The following is an 18,492-nucleotide window of genomic DNA, read 5'->3' as shown; positions in this document are numbered from 1 at the left end:
GCAGGGGTGATTCCGCAAAGCTTCACAGATGAGTGTATGTTCCATTTACATTTCAGATGATATTACGGTAATTAAAAAAAACCTTGACATATTATTAACAAGATATGTAGAAAGCTTTTGATGATATTGACATCCGCTGTGCTATGGATAGGTGTGATAGCATTCAAATCCATTGGCCTTGTAATTTCTTGATACCATGCCTGGTTGCCACATTTTTGGTCAAGGTGCAGCAACCTGCAGTTCTTCAGCCCCTCAGCTGTGCTCCTCTGTGGCTTTGACAAAGAAATACAAGGAAATTTATAAAAATGAAGTAACAATCTTTTTTCATTTTCATGTGCTAAAGTGGTAATTGTGACAGAGTTAAGACTCTATAGGCAACGTTGTCTTCATTAAATCACTCAAAAATAAATATTCCTGCTTCAAATCACATAAGAAAATAAGGGGAAATGCAGCTTTGTTGGTTAGTCCGTCCTGGTTATGTACCTTTTTGCCGGTAGTGGAAGAGACTGGTGGTGTCAAGCACCTCCACATAGTGAATAGCCTCTGCAAACAACTTTGCCACCTAATAAATAGATAACAATATTTAAATATTAATACAGCAATATATATTCACTATTTTCTTTGGACAGTACCCCAACAGCTGGAATCTAAAATACTGACAGTCAAAATATTGTGTGCCAGCTGTGAATAATTTGACAAACGCTGATGTTAGAATTTCACTATTTCCTTACTAACATAATAATTTCACAGTTATGATAGAACATACATCATTCAAACAAAACCACAGAAATCTAATGTAATGAATTGAATCGGACATGTCTTGCCAGGCTCGTTATGCCACCTAAAAATGTATTGTTAATCTGATGGATTTCACTTGTTGGATGTAATCTGCATGAAAGGCACAGAGAAATAAGTGCTCCAGTACACAGAATCACATGAAGTGATCATTACTCCGCTCCGACTTGTCGATCTTCGCCCCCATTCACAGCCGTTTCCTCCATGTAACGAGTAAAAACCTTCAAATGACTCGTAATACTTCTCCATGTTACAAAATCCAACAAAAAGTTAATGCCCAGTGAATACTTTGGAAAAATTACGAGTTAGGATTAGCGATTGTGTACGTCTCTCCAAAATAATGCCCACAAATACGGCCAGCGGCGTTGCATTGTGGGATACTGTTACGAAAAGGACAAACCCATCTCTTGGGTAGCACTACAGCTTTTAAATGTAGTCTTTGTATGCAAATGTATGCTACATCTGGCTCTTTTTCATTTGCTAACCAATCAAAATGTACTAAAAGAATGTTGCTTCATCAGATTCCTTAAATTTATATAACATGACCATTAGCCAGAATTTGAGGCTTCCCACACAGACTGTGACATCAGACAATAATGGCCACTGGGAGAATATATCTACGGAAGACTGCACCACCTTTCCCCAGTCACTTGTGGTGTGACATGTGACTGACCTGGTTATTAGTGATGAGGGGAACATTGTAGTCGATAGCCATTCTACGGATGGAAAAGTTATCCTTCAGGTGGTACGTGTCATTGCTGGGCAGGTTGATAACCAGGTCAATTTGACACTCATCGATCAATCTACAAAAACATACACAATTGACATCAAGTAATTTAGTTGAAGGGCTTTGACAGAGCTCAAACTCGAGCTTTATTCTAATACAATCTGAAGGACAGACTGCAGCAACAAAGGTCTCGCTCCCGCTCTCTTCCCCCCCCCCCCCACAGTTGGCCTCGATGTCACCTTGCAGAGAATACGTTAGACAACCTTATATGTATCCGTGTGTGGTGATTTGGTCTAGGTCTATTAAATTCTTTTTTACATCCTCTTATTTGCGAGCTCATTTCCGAGCATATGGCCCAGATGGCTTCATTGTACCATAATCATGACTTGTTTGTGGAATCATTACCTCAGAATTACTGTTACACTCAGCCTGCTCCAATTATTCTATGCTGGATCATTTGAAAAGGTTGCATGTTTGACAAGTGAAAGTGATTGGTCTAACATCTGTTTCATCAAAAAAAAAAAAACTAAAAGATATGTGATCTGCTTTATAATCAAATCAATTTCAAACTTGGTAAAGTTTACCAATACAAAGAAAAAGTACTGTTTGCCATGGCCAAATGAAAACCATAACGCTTCAGCTGATTTTTTGATGTCTCCAAACTTTGCATTGATGTGACATAAAACTTTCCTCGGCCTCCCTATTTAAGCCCTACTTCTGGCTAATGCAATTATTATGGACGTCTTAGTCTGCTGCATCTGCTTTGATCTTGTCAAAATAAAGAAGGTGCAATGCCCTGAGATATTAAGGCAGAATCTGATTAAACATTAGATTAGATATTCCAATTTTGAATCTAATGAATCACAATTTTTGTATAGCTTAAGCCTTGCCTCTGGAACAGTAACCAGAACATTGCCTGGAAGTTTTTTCATTAGTATGCTGTTCCATGTGTGAATGAGTCGTAAGACCCAAAACACAAAGGTGAGTATTTCCCAACCTCTTAATGCTGGGCAAACTCGTGTCTCCTTCTTTCTCAGAAGGCCAGGCAACTGTAGTGACGGGGATCTCGTTGGCGCACAGCCATGTGGAAGTGACTCCAGTAGCATAGAGCTAGAGGACAACAATAAGAAAACACAAAATTATAGAAATATTGGATTTGAAATGGTAGAATAATAACATAAAGAATGCAGCCTCATAGGTAGCACGGGTCTCCCTTGATCCGGTCACAAACACGGATAAATGCAGTGGGTTGCAGCAGGAACGGCATCCGGCGCAAAACTTTGCCAGAATTAAGCATGCAATCGACTAGAGAAGGTTGATTTGCTCTGGCGACGCCTGACGGGACAAGCCGAAAGATGAGGGAAATAAAGGAAATAATTCTGACATCAATCTTTCAGTACTCACCTTGAATCCCTTCTCCTTCAGCTTATGGGCTACAGCCAGGAAATCAGGTCGGAATGAATGCTAGGAGAATGAGAGAAGATCAAAAAGATTAACAATAACAGTCACGGCATATCAGAGTAGCATTCGAAGTTGTTTCATTTTGTCGCAACAGTTCAAGGTCATTTCAGAAACATGTATATATTGTATGTAACATCATTCTGGATGACAGAGCCTTCAAATGATGAGAATGAGGACAATGCTTTTGTATTAAATGAGTTTTGTCACTTTCCGTGAGTTATTCCTCTTCACAGTGAGATCTTTTTATATATATATAAATAAGGATTACTGTTTGTTTGGATACCTATCGAGTGAGTTATACATTTGTGCTTTTCCTCTAATGCATTCAATGCATACGTGAACTCAAGAGCTGTGGTCTTTAGGTCACATTAGATTTGTCAAGAGTCGCAAACCATGGTGTGATTTGGTGTGAAAGAAACAATGGATTTACAGGCTGACATGGGCAGAAGCCAAAAGCCTAAAGGTACCAAAAAGGAAACAGACTGGAGGGAAGTAGAACTCCAGATGGCTGCAGTATTACCTGAATCCCAATCAGGATGCCCTTCTGCGGAAGCTTAAAGCCAGTGGAGAGCATAGCCTTCAGGAAGGCAGAATAAATGTTTGGTCCAAAACAGGCAACCTGCAGTAAAGCACGGGTGAGTAATTTTTAACAGATGGTTTCTAAATTACATTTGACAAAAGTATTGACACAAATACAGGGTTGTGTATTTCTGATGGGCTCACTTCCCCTGTAGAGGCCATCTCACAGCGAAGAACAGGATCTGCGTCCCTGAGCCGTGGCCAGGAGAACATAGGCGCCTGGGAGAAAGCAGAAAAGGAGGAGGAATGATGCTGAAACGCTTTTGAGACATCACCGACTGTGACGATGACGAGTCCCTGTTGAGACTGCATCGCCTGGTTCAACTTCAAACAGCTATCCTAAATCAAAATGCTGGATGGTGATCAGTAGGCTTAGTTTACCAAAGTTGTAGCCATCATTGTTACTCTTATGCTTGATAGTTATTTGGATAGTTTCACCCCCATTAACCCACAGCAACTAAGTGTAGCCATTGCCTTATCTAAACCATGCACTTGTCTCTTAGACCCAGTCCCAACTAAACTGCTTAACCCTCTAAAGCCCGGCCCATGAAGTAATCGTCAGAACATTTAACGGAACACTCTGACAAAATTGTCAAAAAAAAACACAGAGTTTTATACAAGTGCTCTAATTTATGTAACTTTTGCAAAATCCTGAATTTTACTAGACTGATCATGACAGTCAAAAGACTTAAATTCCAACAAAAATGACTCAACACTGCTGCCATCTAGAGGTTTAACAATCAATCAGGTGAAGGCAGAATACAATCAGTTTGATTATGAAAAAGGTTAATGCCACCTAGCGATACACATTTTTGTATTTATTTATTTTAACCCAAAACACCACATCAGCTTCAGCTATGAAACTTTTAAGGGTAAAGAATAATGAGAAAAGTGTGATAAAACATGGAAGAAGATTTGAAGCGATTCACAATACAACTTCTGCCTGTAGACAAACCAAAAATGGGTAATTTAAGAGGAGATCTCTCAAAATGCACGTCACCAACAAATGTAACTGCTTGTTTAACCCTTATGTTATGTTAAGGGTCAATTTGACCCATTTCAGTTTTCGTGTTGACCAAAGTACTGGTTATCCTTTATTTTTCGTCACACAATTTTGTGACTTTTCCTCATCTTGGGTCATGAACTTGTGTGTAAAATCTGGACACCTTGATGTGTAGTATAATGTCTGTGCAGAGTTTGTATACGAATATGATGTTGGGGTCATTTTGACCCGGACACTTTAATGAGGGTAAGAAACTGTTTAGATTCAAAATAAACATTGATGTCTTTTATGTCCTTTATTTAGCTTGCCCAATTATTTGTATTTTGACTCCCTCTGAATAGCTATTTTGACACAGAGACCCAGGTGTGAGTAGAGGAGGAACTTTTTCTCCCTTGTCCTTGTCACCGTTCTCATGTCATCTCTTTGACAAACACACCAAAAATGAGCTCCAGAAGGTTTACAGTTGATGCTACTTTGGCTTTAGTGATGCAGAGGAAGAGATTTCAGAGACCGGGGACAATGTTATTGATGATCCAGATTGTCAATTTTCCTCCAATGAGGAGGATTCAGAGGACGAGTCTGCCATTGTCTCTCCATCAGATGAAAACCAAGGAATGCAGCAATAATCATCCACAGAGGGGACATGGGCATCTAAAGATGGTAATATAAAATGGTCAACAGCACCACACCAAAGCCGAGGTGGACTGTCATCTTCCAATGTCATCAAAAGGACTCCCGGTCCTACAAGATTTGCTGTCACACGAGTCGATGATATTCAATCAGCATTTCAGCTCTGCATATCCCCACCAATAGAGAAGATTATACTGGACATGACCAATTTGGAGGGAAGGCGTGTATTTCAAGAGAAATGGAAGCCACTGGATCAGACTGACTTGTATGCTTACATCGGAATTCTGGTATTAGCTGGAGTCTACAGGTCAAAGGGAGAAGCAACTGCAAGTCTGTGGAATCAAGAGAATGGAAGGCCAATCCTTCGAGCAACAATGTCTCTGGAGACATTTCACATGATATCTCGTGTGATCCGATTTGACAACCGCGACACCAGAGCTGTTGAACATTGAAAATCTGAGGAAATGGAGCAAGTCGAATGAAAAAAAAAAAGTGTTCATGAAGAGGAAAAAACTTCAAATAGTTCTTAAATATAGTGTTGGAATTAAAAATGTATTGTATGTCTCTTTTCTAAATGTTCATATAATCTAAAATGAAGATGTTATTGGTTTAACGCGTTTTTTTTTACTGTTTTGAGTGGATTTACACAGTGCGGGTCAAAATGACCCTAACATAAACAACGTAATTATTTTTCAACATAATACAAGGGTTAACTGCTGAGTCTCCTTGGTGACAGAACAGCAGAGTGAGCCAGAAGATAAAACGAGAGAAGATGGAGAGGAAGCGAGGACAGCGAGGAGAGACGAGAAAAAAATAAATGATAAAATAATTCCAATGGAAAGAATTAATTAAATGACTCGAGGACACAAAAGGAAAGGAATCAAATAATCAATAGACATCTGGAAAACTAAAGGTAAAGCGCAAATTGAAAAATTATATCAGTAAAGATGAGGACAAATAATGAATGAGAGGAATGCGCTTGAATAAGAACAGAAGACAGTGGCTTCTTGTTATTGTGTTACAAATTAAGAAGAGTTGGGTGCCGTGTGGAAAGCTGTTCTTATGTCCTCTCCTAATGCAGACAACCCCCCCCCCCCCCCCCGCCCATTACCTTGAAAGGAGACAGAAAGGGAGGTGGTGTGTCTTTGTGTGGTTCATGTGTATGCGCACACAGAGGTAAGGGCCACTAGGGGGGATTCATCCTTGAAACGGGCTATCTAATCAGTTTACTGTAATGTTTGCATACTAATGATGGTGAGAAGGGAGTCCACAGAGTCCCTGCATTGCTTATCATGTCTTAGTTCAAATACTCAGAAAAACACAAAGGTATGTAGAGATAAAACAGCAGAATGTAACCAAGATTAAAAATGAAGAGGGAGGGGAGTGAAAGGGAACTTATATGACAATGAAACGAGGAACTTGATAAAGGAACAGGGAAACTTGCTTCATGGGCTCTGCGTGAAAAAAGATGAGGTTGTACCGACACATACGTCCACTCAGGACAGGTCCAACTATAGAACCACCAAACCAAGAACCATAGAACCAACATCACATCTAGAACAATGTCATCACAAACACCAGTCAAGATTCAAACGTTCGGAAAATGAGAAGCCTTCCAGAGCCCCTACATGTAAAAACCTCAGTAGTCTCATTTGTAATGGTTTGTCCTCCAAATGCAATGGTGTGTTTCTGGGACAGGAGAAATGGAACAATAACCAACAACCTTCTCCAGACACACACACACACACACACACACACACACACCACCTCCCCATCTCCCTCTCCCAGGCTGAACACCCATTCTTCAGAGACAGTTGAAGCTCCACGACGTGAACAATCTTATCTCGGGGCACCAGCTGAGCATCTACACAGAAGGAAATGAATAAAGCGAGGCATTTCCACGTTGTCGCTCACTGTCGTTCGTGTCTGAGGCGGGGGATGGGGCCTGTGTAACTTTGTTGTGTTATTTGCAACTTGACTAGAAATGAACAGGCTGTACTTGCACTCAGATTTTTAAGTAAGAATTCAACACATTATCTTTAACTGATGTTAAAAACCTCAAATGTTAATGAGGTTGCAATAATGTAAGCAATAAAGTTGCGCGTTTAGTGACTGGTTGAAATGGTGCTTTGGTGTAATTCGGTCAATGGCAGGATAGGGGAAATACTGCATCCATCCAGTTCTTTTTTTGTTGCTACGGGCAAGAGATTGGCGACACCCCGGAGAACCAATTCACCTAATCTGCATGTTTTTGGTGGTGGGAGGAAGCCGGAGAACCCGGAAGAAACCAACGCAAACACATGGAGAACATGCAAACTCTACACAGAGAAGAATCAAACCCGGAACCTACCTGCTGCGAGGCGACATCGCTGCCCACCATGTTTCACGGCTATATATGGCCAATTTAATATTCCAGTACGAGATATTTCTTCCAGCTCATTTGGCTAACAAGAATGTGTCTCTCAGAAGTCACCATAACATCCTGAAGGCCATGGTCAAGGGAACAGAACATTCAGCGTGAGCAGTTATTTTTCTTCAGCCAATAATTGTGCACGAGGGACTGACACCAAACCACCAAACCCTCTTCCTCCTCCTCCTCAAATGTTATTTTTGTGCTCGTCTTCGTCTTGGTATCATAAATACAACGGTGTTATTGTTCCGGGGAGTTTTGTGTATAGAGACAGAAATCACACAAAAGGGACTTGTTAGTGGAAAGAAAACAACGTGGCCTCAAACGAGGGACTGTCACGGAGAGAAACGACGCGGCAAGTTGAAAGCAAACAAGACGGATAAATGAAGGTGGCTCCTGCAGATGTCAGTGACTTGTGCCTTGTGATGGCGCAATGAGGACGGAGAGGATGAAAGCTGAGACGGTGTGTATTTTTTGATGGCTCACGCTCCTTGCAGCTGGATAATGGCTCCAAACATGGTACGCTTTTCAGAAGGGCCTTGATACTGAGGCGGCAATGCCATGTTAAACAGGAAGAAATTAACTGTTTCATTAAACAGTCATCACACACACTGGCAGGCCTTCCAGCAAGGCCCACATTAGTCATTCTCAAGTCCGTATCATAGACTCTAAGTGAAATCGGAAAGTCTTTTAAGCCCGGTGCCCGGAGTATTCAGAGCTCCGATTAATATTCTTCACCGCTACGCAGACTAGAAATGGAAAACTTTAGGTGGCGGGGGGAGAGTAGGGGATTATACCTGCGTGATTGGCTGCAAACTACAGCCATTGTTACAACAGCTCTGCTGTAATTAGAGGGGGAAATTACTTTGGAAAAATAGCTTTGGAACAGCTGGCGCCACAGAAACCTTCTCACATCCAATCTTAGAAGTGAGCCTCCCAGCCGATACGACAAAGCATTTACTCCCCCCCCCATCATGTCGAGGCAAAGGGATGGAGCAGTAATTGCCACCTTTAGTATGATATCCAATAGAAGCTGAACTGAACATATCAGAAACGCATGACTCTTTATGCAGGAACTCATTTACAACCATACACATTTCATTCGACTGCAGGAAGCTCAGACACGTGGTTATTAGGACTTCGCAAGGAATACAAAAAGCAATTTTTACTCAACAAGTGGTTATTTAAAAAAAAATACTAATAGCGACATGAACTTTTAATACATTTCTGAATCATTTCTGGCATCTGCTCTATAAAAATTCTACATAAATAAAAAACAATTCCGACCGATTAAAGCAGTTCCCTGCTTTTCCCCCTCTCACCTTAATGCCTACGTAGTCGGATGGAATAATCGGATTCTCCAGCGAGGGTAGGCTGGCCTCATCCAAAGGCTCTTCCACCATTACTTGCGTCGCCACCTTTATGAAGTCCACACCGATAGTTTTTGACACAAAGGGAAAGGAGCGAGACGCCCGCAGGTTACATTCGATCACCTAAAAGAAACAAATTTCAAAAGGAGCAGTTAAAAACAAACAATAGATTATCACACCAAAAATATTCATTTCCTGCATACAAACTGTCATTTAAATATGAAAACGAAGAAAATCAAAGTCCTAAAATCCATCCAGTCTCCGCTTCTGAATTGATTTTCTGTCAAGGGTGAAAATGTTCATCTTTCCTTCAGTGACACCCCGAGGATATTTTACCTACCATGACATCATTGCCTTTAACTAGAAACTGGATGTTAAAGGGTCCAGAGATTTCAAAAGCTTGTGCGACTTTCCGGGCAGCGCTTTTAACCTGAAAGGGAAGGAAAAACATCAAACACATGGCTTACGATTAAATATTAGTTGAATGATTCATCACATTGCACAGTTTGAGTGTTTAAATGACAGCTGAGGGTTCTTTGACTTACCTTTTCTAGCGCCCCTTGGCTGATATTCTGGGTTGGCAGCATGAGGGTGGCATCTCCTGAGTGAACCCCCGCATCTTCCACATGCTCTGTTATGGCATGGACCAGAACCTGGACAGAAACAATCAGATCACGTCATCCATCTGTCATCAACAGTGTTGGCATGCAGCTCTGTGCCCTGATAGGTGACAGATATACGCCCCCCCCTTTCTATATATTATTGTTTTTGTTAATTATTAATACACTATCTACATACTGTTGTACAATAGTAACTGACTGTTGAGTGGAGCATGGTTGCTGATATAATTTCACAGTGGGATTATTTAAAGTACTCTGATTCAAGGCAAGTCAGCTTTTGCAGCCTTCAGCTTTAAAGGCAAATGGCCTCCAGGCATGAAGTTTTTTAGACCTCCTGCAGGTCACAGCACACGAACCATCGGTGCGAATGTCCGATTGAGGGCTTAACTGCGCATTTGGAGAAGTTAAGTCAACGCTTATTGAAAATCGGTTTGCGTAAAAGACCCTTGTTTGTTGATGGACTAGCTAAGAAACAATCTGTCGATATTCAGTGTCGAACAAACAGGTTCCAACATTTCACCCACAGGAAGGGCGATTTGTATCGCTGCGTGACTGAGTGTGTGTCTGTAAATGAGCTGCCGTGTCATTAGCTTATTTAAACTGCTGCTAACTACAACATTCATTTGCACTCTTCAGATAGAGCCTGTAATTAATATGCATTATCTGGCTTGTCCAACCCCCCCCCCCCCCCCCCCCCCACACACACACATAAAGGAATAATGAGGCCCGTTTAGTATTCAAAGAATGGACAGCTTGTTAATGTGATGCTGACGATAATGGAGGGGCGGCATTCATGGGAAAGTAAAGAGAACCGGACAGCCCGTGTTCAAACCGGCACCCTTGAAATGTCTCCCATCCAAAACAATAGACATTCTAAAGGGTGTCCAGGACCTTGGTCGGTACATTACAAGTACTACAAGAATGTATTTGTCAGGTTCTATGTGTCTTTGCAGTCTTTTTGCAATCAAACTATTCTTTTGCCTATTCTAGGACATGAGGACAGGGGTTCCAAACCTTTTCCATGTCTCGCACCCCTAGAAAACTTTGACGGATGTACCCCAGGACAGACAAGATAAGAAAAGACGCCAGCTCATCGCAGGGCCACACACAGTCACGCCTACGGACAATTTCGCCTGAGATGCATGTTTTAGGAAGTGGGAGGAAACTGGACAACCCACACAAACACGGAGGGAACACGCAAACTACACAGAAAGGAATTTAATCCAGAACCTTCTTGTTGTGAGGCAACAGAGCAATCCACTGCGCCACCATTCCGCCCTATTCCAAATTTATAAAACGCAAAGATTGCACATTTCAACCCGTTCTTGCAAATCACGACCATCATGTCCTCAGCTAAAGTTTAAAAGTATGGCCTTGGGGCATATTAGTGTCCATGGCATGGATGACTTGGTGTTCAGGGAAGTACCATCATCAGATACAGGGTTTGGAATAATCTATGCTGTCATCCAGACAACGTCTACTTCAGGGACACCCCTTTTATATTCCAACAGTATCTTGTCTCTGCACAGAATAGGTTATCAAAGTTTTGAAAATCATTGCATTGTTTTATTGACATCTTACATTCAAACTATTTTGGAATTGGAATCATACATTTGCCCCATTCATTTATTTATTTTAGGGTGATTTACTAAATTATCCCAGAATGCTTTTCAATGACCTTTAATTGTAAATTTAGAAGACAGTAGTTGTAATATTCCACAAGGGATCAATATTTTAAGATTCCCTCCAAACATGAACATATGGAAACACTAACTTTGTCTAACATGAACACAATACGGTTTGAAAAAAAAATCAATGATCGTTTTAAAATAAGATCGTAGGATATTGTTTCTCTTTTAATTGTCTGATTGCCAGTTTTTAAACAAAAACAGCTAAATTAGGATTATTTTTCATTTGTGCTTATTGCACAAAACCTGTGACGTAAACATTTAAGGGGCATTCTCCATCAAAAGGAAGCTCTTGGTCCTAAATGGATGTAAACTAAAAAGGGCGGGGGGGGATCATTTATTATCACCACACTCCACCGTTTTGGTTTTATTTGTGTCTTCCATTCTCCCCGTCACTTCTGTCTGGACTGTAATGCCTTTTCACAGAAGATGAATGAGATGAGTTCCACTTTATTCCTCTAGTCTGGTGTGCTCAATATTCCACCAACCGCCCCATTTAAACGGCAAAAATAGAGGACTGAGTAATGACAGGCCGCGGAGATGAATAACAAAGACATTGTTATAAATCAAAAATATAGTCAAACAGGAGGTCAATATAAACAAAAGAGGGACAAACAATAGTGTCTGCCAGACCATGTGCAGCATTATGTTACTTTATGCAGAATTTGCTTTGTGAGTAAAGCGGAAATATATTTTCAGTAAAGCAACACAGATATTGTATCTTGTTTTAGCGTCGACGCTCGGGCTGCTTCAAATATCGAGATCACCGAACCGAGCGCGACAGAAATGGCTCACCTTGCCTCCCTTGGCAACAGCATCTACCTCCACCTCTCTGGCACCGCTGATGAACTTGGTAATGACTACCGGATGTTCCTGCAGGAAAGTCAACATATCAGTTATTGCTGACTCGAAGGTGACATAAAATAGCCTGGTGTGTCTGTGGAGTTCATTAGTGAGAACATGATGTGTTCATGAACAGTCGTGGTTGACTATTTGACACCGATCAATGAAGCAAGTCACTCAGAAGACCACAAAGAAAAGGAAAAAACTAAATGTGGCCGACTGTGGTGAAGGCTTGTTGAAGCGTATCCATGGCAGCGTATCCATGGTAGCATCTGCTGTTGTCTGTGGGCCTAAGATTTCAAAATGCGTGATCTATTCTGCCGCAGGTCCCGTATTGTTCGTGCGATGTGGACTTCCTTATCCTTAAATTTAAGCAGAAGGTCACTGTTTACATAATGCACTGCTAGAACGTACAATTAGTCTGTTTAAACCTGCTCAATTACCATCAAATGCCTTGCTTTGCTGTTTTGCAAGTGTGATATGTGTCTGTGTAAATGCTCCTAGCTGCAGGCGGGGGCTCTTACAGTGCCCAGATGCCCCCGGACCTCATGGGCGTTCAGTGAACTAGCACTGCACGCACACACACACACACACACACACACACACTAGCCAACCGCCAAACCAGCTGGTAGCATGAGTTAATTGAAAGAAAAGGGAGAGAGCGACAATAAATAGTCACCGAGAGAGCATTTGTGTGTGTGTGTGTGTGAATTCAGTACAAGACAGGGCAAAATTAAAAGCCAAGATACCACATATGGAGGCGTGATATCTCTCTCGTGCAGATTTGCCTTGATCTCACCTGGGACACCCGAGTGGCCTCCTCCAAGAAGCGCTTCATCTCCTCCTCTCCGTGCACAACGTTCATTGCAGAGCCGCTGGTGAGAAGCGAGCAGAAGGGAGTGAGCGAGCAGGCGAAAACAAAAAAGGCCACGGGAGAGGAAGACAAGCAAGCAAACGGGAGAACATACAAGCTTCAAATGATCGCTCAGAACACTCATTATCTCGCCGTTGCATCACGATCACCGTCGGGAACGAGGTCGAGAAACAGTCCAAACAGGAAGGGAGAGAGAGAGAGAGACAATGTGGGAGGAGTAGTTATTTAGGTCGAAAAGCGCTCCGGGCTCCTGAAAACGAGTTCAGAACATAGTCATTAAAAAAACAACAGATTTAGGCGAGTTCGGTTGTGATTGTTGTTGTTGTTTTTGATTTCAGCTCGGATATCCTGCTGATTGAGAGGAGGAGGAGCTGAGAGAAACAGGACAGACAAACGGCACCAGCTCGGAGCAGAGCTTTACGCCGCAGCCGCTGTTGTCCGGCTCTTTAATGAACGCCGACTCCCTATTCTAGTACAATTGGCAACTATTTTACACCGATGAAATTTCACATGAATCCAATTGTTTTAATCGATCAGGCCTGCTTATACTGTTCGGAAAGACACGGGTTGAACGCTCTCGTCTCACCTCCTCCTGGCGCATTATCATTATGGGTGCGAATGGAACATTCTATTACACGCGAGAGCAGGAAAAGCACCTAAAATACCACGCAGAAGGTGAATTCAACCGACACACTGAATATCAAACTATGGAATGACAATAAATTCAACTGATGGATTTTCACAAAAGTGAGTGAAGTCATTTTCTCGCCAGGGTTTGTTGCTTAGCTCACTCCTCACCCACACAGATTTGCTTTTCAGAGGCAATCCTTCAGAACTAGAGTGCATTTGCATTTCATTCTGCCTTGCCAACATGGGCCTTTGCAACTTGTGTAAACAAAATAAGACAACTTCCAAACGCTCAAGTTTAGGATTTACATCTTGGTGGCTGGAACCAACTTTGAAAACAGGAATGATTGCTGCTCAAGGCCCGCTGGTGTCACTTCAATTGTACTGCTGAGCGAATGTTCCCAAACAGAAAAGCGAAAGCTGGATAGTATATGTATGCAAAAAAAAAAAAGATATGGGAGAAGAGTCTTCTTCATTATGGGTTATGTAGTTTTGAATGTATGTGCATTTCAGCGTTATGAAGCCTCAATCTGACAAAGAAGAAAAGGTTTGGTGTTTAACTACATGCACCGAAAAAATGTTCTCTCATACACATTTCACACCTGCACTATTAACTAGGGGCACATATTGGATTTGTCTGGAGGACAACAACTGTGCTTGCAAGATATCTACGAGAAAATGTCAATACCGGTATATCTATCGGCCTTTCAATTGAAGTCATTTGACATTTGATTGATTTCAAGCAATGCATTACACTCAAAGCATGACACCATTCTAAACAAGCACACAAACAACACCACAGCGTGCATTTATAAGGCACAGACAGCCTTATAAAACTCCCTGCAAGCAGACGGACCCTAATTAGGACCCTCTCCTGCATTAAAGAGTCACTGCAACTTCAACATCATTTTGTTCTGTAAAACTGAGTATCTGAAATAGTCATGGATAAAAAATAAATATATTTTTTTAAACAAAAAATTATTTATGTGATGCAGTTTGCTCTTTGGAATTTTCCTACATTTAATGTTTTGCCTGTGTTGATTTGTTTGTTTCTCTGTTTGCAAGTTAACCCAAAAAGTCCTAAATGAATCTTGATTGTTTTTTACAGGAAATGTTGAGAATCTCAACAGGAACAGTTGTTTACATTTTGGTGATGATCCAGAAGAGATCCTGGATCACTGATAACATTGCAGGTTACTGCAAGGTCAGGAAAAGATATGAAGTTTAAACATTAAAACCCCGTTAGTGAGGGTTGCTATGGTGACTCTTGCTGCAGGTTGATTTCTGCCTCTTCACAGCTGCGGAGGCATCGTTGAACTGAACGAGACGCACCTGTTACACATCTCACCTAATCAGCTCCTGCCTCTTTGGACCTGCCTCTCTGGACAGTTCTCTGCCGGAACATCCTCCATTTCCTCAGTATTTTCAGGCTCTCCCGTTCTATGTGTTGTCCCGTATTGCCTAGTTACCCTCGCCGAAGGGGAGGCGAGGGTATTGCAATTGGGTTTGTTTGTCTGTTTGTTTGTTTTTCTGTCCGCGCGCATAACTCAAAAACTCACCTAAGCACATAGGAGGGACGCAGCAGACAGGGGTAGCCCACCTGGTTGGCAAAAGCAAAGGCATCTTCCTAAAGGACGAGAACAACACATTAGAGTCGATTGAGTTTTGGTTTTTAATCGCTTGTCATTCATTCATATTTGGAAATGGTTTATGATATCATGATGCTGGCACTAAAACTTCTAATTAAGTTCTAATGCTGTGCTATTAAACCTGAGATTGTCTTTGTCATGAACGTTTATGATTTCACTAGAACCAGTTTAACCAATAAATGCCCTGGGCCACTGAACAAGTGCAAGCACTCTGTGTAGGTTACTGAAAAATCTAAGTGTATTATGACAACAGTATCTAATTTTTGTACTCTTGTCTGTACTTTTTTTTACCAACTTGTAGCAAGTGATTTGAAACAAACACATTATTAGATATATGAAATCAAGAGTCCTTAAATTACAAGTGTTCCTAAAACGTCAATCCACATTTTAACCATTTTTATTTTAATCGCACCGAAAGAACTAGCCCTGGGGTCCCGGACGTAGAGCGCTTTGCGAGGGGGCTCCCCTCCTCGCTCACGCGCCCTCCTCCGGCCTCGGACCCCGACCTCCCTCCATGCAGCGAGACCGAGACGCTCCGTCCACCTGAAGCGGCCAGGCTGTAAACAGGCTACTGAATATTGCAGTTCCAAAAGTAAGAAATGGGGGCCTTAATTCATCCCCCTTTCCAGTTTTCTGTTCTTCCATTCACTTCACGCATGGAACAACGTAAGAAAGAGGAAGGTGTTTAACAGTTTGAAAATGACTGCATGCCCTCATCATCTTCCCTCCTCTCTACTCTGTCTCTCTGCATGTCTGGCCCATTTCTCGCCATCATTAACAACTGTTCACTCTCCAGGTGGCTTACCATTAGCAAACACAAAACCGCTTCCTAGAGACACAAGAGAAAGATCTCCCCACAGCGCTCTCTGAATTATTCCAGTCCAATAAAAACAAAACGTTTCTTCACAATCTGCAGGGAAATACAATACGTGGGTAGACTCTGGAGAAACACAGAGCTTTATTTGTGCATACTGGCTAATCACTCCTCGTGGTAACTGAATACATGAGCAGGAAGAGACATATTTCAGTGCTTCCACTGAGGGGCTCCATTATGATGTAGCCATGAGCGAAATAAGAGGTGAATTAAAACTGTAGTAAGTGAGGTGGTTTGACAAAATAATTGTTTGATTGTGGGGAAAGGGTGACGCGATCTATAGGGCTATTAACGGACAGCAATATTGTGTGTGTGAAGTAAAAAAAAAAAAAAAAAGAGAATATAATAAATAAAATCCATGTTAATAAACAGAAAATTATCTACATGGAAAGTCAATGTGTAGCCGTTAATTGAATCATGATATTGCCGGTAGAGAATTTGGTACTAATAGGCTAATACTATTTGCTAAAAATGCACTATTAAGGGCATTAAATTCCTTATTTTTCCTTGATAGGCATAAATGAATGAAAAAAATCATATTTCTTATGAGTTTAGAGAAAAATATATCCATTAGAAATTTCTTAAGCAGTTCCATAAGTACACGAAACAAAATGATCACATGAAAATTGCTTTTAAAAGCAAATGTCACTTTGCTTGAATTAACATTCTGCTAACCCATTGAGCTCACCTCATTTCCACAAACTAATTTTCTGGAAGAAAGTGTCACCCTGTTGCTCAGGGAAGACTTTTTCTTCAATGTTTGTTCTCTGCAAAGCTGCTGAAATTAGCTTACTGCTGGATTACTGTCTAAAAGGTTAGGATCATAACATGAGTGTGCAAAAAGATTGACAGTTTACAGTGCAAATCTCAAGATCTCCATGCTAGTGTTTTATTAATGCCATTCATCACAATAGGTTATTCACTTCCTCTCACCAGGGAGCTGAGGGCTCTCCACGGAGCTTGCGCCACCCCGAGGTCATCGAGCACACGAGAGAAGACGGAGCGCTCCTCAGCCCGGTCGATCTGCAGGGGGCTCGTTCCCAGAACCTTTACCCCATTCTGGTCCAATGGGACGGCCAGGTTGTTTGGGATCTGGCCTCCAACTGACACAATGACGCCAGAGCAACCCTTGGGAGGAAGCGATGGATGAAGAAATATGTGCGGGACAATAAAAAGGAAGAGAAAACAAGTAGGCAGAAGGAGGGGAAGGAGGAGAAGGAAAAGGAGCAAAGGAGATGCTCCGTCACGTCTTGGAGCTCCTTCCGGGGCCTTTCAACTGAGGTGCACGGTTTGAAACCTGTGCCGACCTCCAATCATTCTGGGCACTGAACGTACAGTGAAAATACGAGACAAACACACTTGATCTTGGACGGCCGTGGGTTTAATAATCACCATGGGGTGTGTTGTGTGTTGTGAGTGAGAGTGTGTGCTCTTTTTAATAATAACATGCAACCCCTTTTCCTGTCTGGCTAAATCCAAAAGGGATCCTGTTTCCATGGCGATGCCAGGTTGCATCTCTTCATTATTCATGGGCCGAGTCTCGCGCTCCTGTCCAGGGTTTATCTCCATGCTCTAATGCCATATTTATCACACGCAGAAAGCAAGGGAGGGCTGTAGCTGCGAGAGAGGGGATTGATGGCAATGTTATCACCCCTAACAAACAAAGACTTCATCACACTCTGACCCCATCACAACTTTAACTGGATCACAGTTCCTCTGCAGGGAGGAAGTCAGCGCCGGACATTAAAACAGAAACAACGCAAAGGAACATAGGACACAACAGGCGAGGAAAATCACCTGTGGGTTCAATTCCCGCTCACAGAATTTGCCAAATGTCAACGCCACACTCTGTTTCCATGTCACAATCTCACCTGTCACCTGTGAATCCTGATGCATTCTGGGATAGACTGGGCGACCCAGACTAGGATAGAGGGTTAAGTGTCGAATGATAATGCAAAACTATTCACCTCCTGCTCGGTGATGTCTAGGATGCGTTCCAGGGTTAGCTCCTCGAAGTAAAGCCGATCGCACTCATCGAAGTCGGTGCTGACCGTCTCAGGGTTGTGGTTGACCACCACCGTCTTCTTGCCCATCTCTCTCAAAGCCCTGATGCTGGACACGGCGCACCAGTCGAACTCAACGCTGCTCCCTGGTAGATCAAACCAACGGCATTCAGAACGTTGGTCATGAACAGGAAACTGAAGGAGAAGCAGACATGTTTTCTTTTCCTGAGTAACATCCCGATGTCAGAGCTGGTAAACCAGCCCAAACACTGCAAGGCGTTGTAAGTAATGAATGCAAAAATGTTCAGCTCAACAGCGGTGGGATCAATGTCAACGATG

At 42.1% G+C, this 18,492-nt stretch overlaps 1 protein-coding gene across 1 annotated transcript in view; it reads right to left on the bottom strand.

The window, feature by feature from the left end:
- Positions 1-424: 424 nt before the first annotated feature.
- Positions 425-18,492, bottom strand: part of LOC137913796 (carbamoyl-phosphate synthase [ammonia], mitochondrial-like) — a 32,638-nt gene continuing 14,570 nt past the window's right edge. The window contains 14 exon segments of the mRNA XM_068757431.1: positions 425-562; positions 1,469-1,598; positions 2,520-2,632; positions 2,927-2,986; positions 3,504-3,602; positions 3,707-3,781; positions 8,928-9,098; positions 9,316-9,405; positions 9,521-9,628; positions 12,079-12,156; positions 12,926-13,001; positions 15,187-15,254; positions 17,084-17,278; positions 18,118-18,299. Coding sequence (XP_068613532.1) covers positions 425-562; positions 1,469-1,598; positions 2,520-2,632; positions 2,927-2,986; positions 3,504-3,602; positions 3,707-3,781; positions 8,928-9,098; positions 9,316-9,405; positions 9,521-9,628; positions 12,079-12,156; positions 12,926-13,001; positions 15,187-15,254; positions 17,084-17,278; positions 18,118-18,299 — 1,583 coding nt within the window.

This window comes from Brachionichthys hirsutus, unplaced genomic scaffold (genome assembly GCF_040956055.1).
Source record: "Brachionichthys hirsutus isolate HB-005 unplaced genomic scaffold, CSIRO-AGI_Bhir_v1 contig_909, whole genome shotgun sequence".
Lineage (NCBI taxonomy): Eukaryota > Metazoa > Chordata > Actinopteri > Lophiiformes > Brachionichthyidae > Brachionichthys > Brachionichthys hirsutus.
This window is presented reverse-complemented; position numbering and strand designations above follow the sequence as displayed.